The sequence below is a fragment of the Zingiber officinale genome, chromosome 4B, assembly GCF_018446385.1.
Source record: "Zingiber officinale cultivar Zhangliang chromosome 4B, Zo_v1.1, whole genome shotgun sequence".
Taxonomy (NCBI): Eukaryota; Viridiplantae; Streptophyta; class Magnoliopsida; order Zingiberales; family Zingiberaceae; genus Zingiber; species Zingiber officinale.
This window is the reverse complement of record NC_055993.1, coordinates 52,919,365-52,925,921: the sequence shown is the minus strand read 5'-3', so window position 1 is coordinate 52,925,921 and position 6,557 is coordinate 52,919,365. Positions and strand designations below refer to the sequence as shown.

Genomic DNA, 6,557 nt, shown 5'->3' with positions numbered 1-6,557 from the left:
GGAAGAATTTTTACAAAAATTAAAATCTTCCTCTAGTTTTTCCTTTTCCCTTTAAATTTTCCTTTTCTTTCCTCTTGATTGAATGAATCACCAAATATTAATTGATTATTTTATTTTAATTTCAATTTGGCCGGCCACCTTGCTTGGGCACCAAGCAAGGGTGGCCGACCCCCTTAAAGAGGAAGGATATATATATATATTTTTATAAAATTTTACAAGAAAAAAATCTCTTATAAAATTTTACAAGCTCTCTTTCCTAAAGTGGATGTTAAAAAGGAAAGCTTTTAAAAATTAAAACCATGTTATAAAATTTAAAACTTCTCTTCAAAAATTTCCTTTTTTAACATGAATAGAAAATTTTAATTTTTAAAACTTCTCTTCCTTTTTTTCTAAAACCATGAGGATGGTTAAAAAAGGAAAGTTTTAAAACTTTTAAAACTCTCTATTAAAACATGTGGTCTAATTCAAATAAGGAAAGTTTTAAAAACTAAAATCTCTTTTTTACTACTTATAGTTTTCTACAAAGAGAAGATTTTAAAAATTCAAAACAACCCTCTTTGTTTGAATTATTGTGGTCGGCCCCTACTAGCTTGGTCACCAAGCAATAGGGCCGACCCCTATAGAAGAGGATGTGGCCGGCTATTGCTTGGTCACCAAGCAATGGACCGGCCCCCTTCTTGTACACCAAGAAGAGCCTTACATTTGGATAGACTTGAGGCTATAATAAGGCTACGATAGGGACCTAGAGGAGAAATTGGTTTTGGCCTTCCGATGAGCTTGAGTATCCCGTGCTTGCCCCGAACACACAACTCAAGTTCATCGATAATAATTCATTCCACTAGAGAGTTATTATCGCACTACCGCACCAATCCCAAATTACATTATGGGCTCCTTCTTATCATGAGTGTGTTAGTCTCCCTGTGTTTAAGATAACAAATGTCCACTAATTAAGCAAATTACTGACAACTCACTTAATTAATATCTAGCTCCAAGAGTAGTACCACTCAACTTCATTGTCATGTCAGACTAAGTCCACCTGCAGGGTTTAACATGACAATCCTTATGAGCTCCTCTTGGGGACATTCTCAACCTAGATAACTAGGACACAGATTCCTTCTATAATCAACAACACACACTATAAGTAATATCATTTCCCAACTTATCGGGCATATTGATTTATCGAGCTAAACCTCACCCTTTGATAAGTCAAAGAAATAAATATTAAATATATGTGTTTGTTATTATATTAGGATTAAGAGCACACACTTCCATAATAACTAAGGTCTAGTTCTTTTACTAAGTCAGTACAAAAAGAACTTACCTAAATGGTCCTACTGAATACACTTAGAGTGTACCAGTGTAATTTATTAATCAAGATAAACTAATACTTAATTACACTACGACTATTCTGATGGTTTGTTCCTTTCCATCTTAGTTGTGAGCAACTGTTTATAATTTATAAAGAACCGTCAACATGATCTTCTGTGTGTGACACCATAAACCATGTCGTCTACTATATAAATTAATTGAACAATTATATTTAACAAATAAATGTAGATATTGACCAATATGATTCTTTTATTTCAAAAATAAATGTTTACAAAAGCTAGGCTTTTAGTGTACACTCAAACAATCTCCCACTTATACTAAAAGACTAAGCTGCCATATCTGCCATATATTTGATTCCCATCCCCTCCACATGTTGATCAAAAGCTTTCGCCGGAAGGGCATTAGTGAAATGATTTGCCAGGTTATCTGCTGATGCAATATTGGCGACAACAACTTCTCCTCGCTTGACGATATCTCGTATCAGGTGGTACTTGTGCTCTATATGTTTACTTGCCTTATGGGCTCGCGGTTCCTTCGAGTTTGCAACTGCACCGCTATTATCACAATAAATTATGATGATCTTGGGCAAACCAGGAATCACATCTAAGTCCATTAGAAAGTTCCTGAGCCATACAGCTTCTTTGGCTGCCTCAGAGGCTACCACATACTCAGCTTCCATGGTTGAGTCCGAGACGCATTTCTACTTAACACTCGTCCATGCAATGACTCCAGTCTTCGTTGGAGACCTGTTTAATTTTTTATTTCATCTCCCACTCACATGAGTCCTGGACCTTTGTTTAGTATGATCATAACTATATATCATTAATTTTATACAACCAAATGGATCGTGTGAATGGCGAGCATATTAAATAAGAGCTCAAAACCATACACTAGTTAAGGATATACAACAGTTCAATTCAAAATATGTATGAGAATAGTCAATTCGCTATACCCTAGTTTATTTGATCACATCAATCAACTTATCTCCTCCCCTAAACAAAATAGCATACTTGATTTGAAACAAATGATTTATAACAGGAAAAACATTCTACATGTTCCTTTGTCTTGTGATTCATAATCAAACATGTTAAACAACAGTCGAGCAATATTCTTTTGTGTGTGGTTAGGGAATTTGTTCTTGCTATATTTGATATTAGTATTTAGATTTAATTTGTTAAAACAGAAAAAAAATGAAAGAAATGGTGTTTTCTTGGTTTAGGGAATAAGACATTTTTTTTTTCATGAATGCAAGTGAATTGTATTAATCTGAAAAATATTTACTTTAATTTCCCCTCTCAAAATACATCTCAATGGAAAACCTCTGGAATGAAAAACTATATAGAAAACAACATAATATAAAGTAGAGAAACAAAGGATGGAAAAGTATAGCAAACATATCTCTGAAAAGGACATGATTCTTTGCAGAAATGACAACCATCACAGACATTTCCGTTACATATTTCCTGCTGAATCTTGACAACAGTCTCCCATCTCAACTGTCCATTGACTGATGACTCGTCAGCTACCAAATTAATTCCTGTTTGACTACTGACCAGAAACTGTCTCACAAAGATTGTCGAGCTACTTCAGCCACCGAATTCCTATTTACCTTTGTGGAGCTCTGAAATTTAGATGTGGGCTAATTGTTGCTAGACCATTGAGCTACCACAGTCACCGAATTCCTATTTACCTTTTTGTTGTTGTGGAATTTAGGTGTGTGTTCATTGTTGTGCATCTGACTGACATGTGCAAACATTTTGGTATCTGGCACCATCTTGTGTTAATGTGGTAGTGTAAATCTATATTCTCGTCACTTGCAAGTCCTTAGATTTCATAAAGCCTTTGTAATTTTAAAGCTAAATATGAAGATTTCGTGTATCTGTTTCTATTTAGGATGCCTTTCCACCACTTCTTGGAAAACTTAGGTTATTTTGTCTTCTACTCAGATTCATATGCATGGTGGGGCTGGGAAAGATGGGAGAAAGAAATTGACTGGATGGCTCTCCAAGGCATCAACTTACCACTTGCTTTCAATGGGCAGGAAGCTATTTGGAAGAAAGTTTTTGAGGTAGAATACTCTTTCTCTGTGACTTCCTATAATTGTGTCAGAAGTAATCAAATTAACCTTCTTTCTCAATGTAGTTATTGGACCATCAAGCTTATGCTGCCTTATTTTGCGAATGCTTTTGATATTATATATTATTTTAGCCTTCTAGTTAGCAATTATTACTTTTGCTCCCTGCTAAGGTTGTTTCTTTGTAAAAACTAAATTGTTTGGACCAACCATGTTGCAGTGCCTTCATCTTTTTATAGTTACAATTTGTGGGCTGTACAAGTCTTAGATCCTCAAGGGAAAACACTTCTGGAAGATAAGTCAAACAGACTTGTGAAAATAGACTAGGTTCATGTAGTTAATGGGATAATGTTGACTATATGCACAAGAGTTGGCTGGAATGATTCTTCAGGTGGAATAATTACAATTGCACCCGTTTAATTTGTTCCAGAGAGATAAACTTAGGTACTGTGGAGGAAGACATGTGAATGATGAACAAGATGCAGTTGGATAGAGTGATTCTTATGTGAATCAACCATGAGTGAGAACAAAAAGGGAGTGGCAGTATCCCAGCTTTGATACTATGCTTATTGAAAACATTATTAAGGTTTCCCTAAAGTAGTCCACTCTATAGTTTAAAATCTTGTACCATTTCGCCCATACGGGCGAAATATTTTCGTTCTGCCCACGAACCGTTGCCAGCATGCCTTCGGTGCTAGAGCGACCTAAGGTCCTTTGCAGATGCGTTGGCCCTGAGACAAGTTCGGATACATCATGCTGGCTGGCAGCGTTGCTCAGGCCCCAGGTAGTTGGCGACGCGAAACAAGCGGGGGCCGGGAGCCGGGAGCCGAAGGTTTTAACTTAGGTTTAATTAAATAACTTATATTAATAATTTTAATCAACTCCTAACTACGATTAAAATAATTTAGATAGGCTTAATTAAAGCCTGATAAAATTATCCTATTAATTTAATATATATTTTAAAAAATATTTTATTTTTTATTTTTAAATATTTAGATTAAATTTATTTTTAGTTAATATATTTTATATTTAAAAAATACCGAAATTATGTCGGCATGATATGGTACTGAAACTATATCATTCTACTTGAGAGTACGTTGAATAACCTTAAACAAGAAATCCAAGATATTAGGTTCTTGATTTTTTAAAATATGATTCAACAAAATGAGCAATAACAGGTTAGTAATTAATAACAAAATATAGAATATGGAAAAGTTAGTCATCAATTGTCTTAATTATAATAGTAATATTTCATTCTTGATGAGTAATATTAACATGTTGTAATTTTGGTGATATTAATTGACACCACTAATTGAAAATTGGTTGCTTGCTGTGACATTTATATTTATATACTAGTACTAGTGAGAATTTCATTCCGTGCCTGGCGGAACGGGCGAAACTTATCGTTCCGCCTGCGCACCGTAACCGACACTAGACTAGCGATGATTTCGTCGTGCATCATTGGGAGCATCACGAGATAGAATGAATTGTGCGCTCGTTTAGCTCGATAGAAGGAATCACGTACGCTCGTTCTCCTAGACGCCTCGCATGCCTCGTAGGCAGCGCCGGAGGAGTCGCGGGACTCCTCCGGTGTCACTACATGGTCCTAGGTGCCTCGCAGGTGCCGTAGGAGGAGTGGCAGGATGCCTCTGGCGATGTCGGAGGAGTCGCGGGACTCCTCCGGCGGCGCCGAAGGCATCCCGTGACACTTATGTGTCGCCGAACAATCGTTCTATGAAGACATTGTTAAAAATTAAATATTTTGATTTAATTAATTCGAACATTTCCTAACTTAAATGTGATATCTTGAAGAGACTTTTATAAACCTTAATTAAATTATCCCCATAAAATATAAATATATTTAAAATTTTTAAAAATAATAAATTTTATTAATTAATACTTTGAAAATAATTTTACTGAATTTAAATTTTATTTAAAAATTCTAATTTTTTTTAAAAAAATTCTAATAAATCAGATTAATAGTCTGATATATATTTTTTTAACTATTTTATATTTTTTTACTGTAAATATATTCAAAATTAATAAAAATAATAAATTTTATTAATTAATATTTTAAAAATTAATTTTACTGATTTAAATTTTATTTAAAAATTCTAAAAAAATTTAAAAATTCTAATAAATCAGATTATTTAGATTAATAATCTGATATTTTTTTAGTATTTTATATTTTTTCACTGTAAATATATTTAAAAATTTTAAAAAATAATAAATTTTATAATTTAATATTTTGAAAATTAATTTTGCTGATTTTAATTTTATTTAAAAATTCTAAAAAAATAAAAAACAATTCTCATAAATCAAATTAAAATCAATATATAACTTATTTTTAAATTATACACAATAAACATATTTATGTAATAAGTACTATTTATAAATAAAAAAATATCCATACTGTATCGGCACGGCACGATACGATACCAAAGTCATATTGTTCCGGTCTGGGACCGAAACCTCGGCACGGGTCGAGATTTTAAATCTTGACTATACCATTTGATAAGAGGTTGCAATTTTGTTAGGAACAATTCTAATATATAGCATGAGGCATTTAGATTTGTTTATAACTTTAACTTGACAACCTTGTATCTCCAATGTTCAGGTTAACTTTACTTTGACACAATTTTACTCTTTTGACAATTGATCTTGAGTCTAGTAGTTTTTTCAAAGAGCCATAAGACAACTTTTAGTGTCTATTTGGTCTTTGGTCATTCTGATAGAAGATGAGAGTTGTTTGCTTATCTAAAAGATAAAAATACCTTCAGAGACAACCTATTCACCCACTCTTTGAATTAAATTGTCACCCACTCTACAAAAAGTCAGTTTTGTTGCATATGGGTGTGGTTATTATGAATATCTATGTTGGAAGATGAATAGTGGTGTTAAGAGTAGTACTGGCCTTTTTATAAACTTTGGGAGCTATAACGATCTCTTTGGGAATCTAGTGCTCCACCAATTTGACCTTTACAACTTGTTGCAAATCAACCACGATGGCTGGCTCAAAAATATCATTAAAATAGTCTAGGGATGCATTTGTTAGAGGCTTTGATGGGAAGGCATTGTTAGGCTCTTCATGCAACTAGGTTTTAATCTCATGTTCCTTTTCATGTGCATCATTCATTAATAGGTGAATGCCCAT

General features: G+C 33.5%; 1 protein-coding gene across 1 annotated transcript in view; it reads left to right on the top strand.

Moving 5' to 3' along the window:
• The first annotated feature begins 3,223 nt into the window (after positions 1-3,223).
• Positions 3,224-6,557, top strand: part of LOC121975066 (alpha-N-acetylglucosaminidase-like) — a 93,131-nt gene continuing 89,797 nt past the window's right edge. Inside the window, exon 1 of the mRNA XM_042526435.1 lies at positions 3,224-3,397. Within this exon, the coding sequence (XP_042382369.1) occupies positions 3,224-3,397 (174 nt within the window). The remainder of the gene's footprint in view (positions 3,398-6,557) is intronic.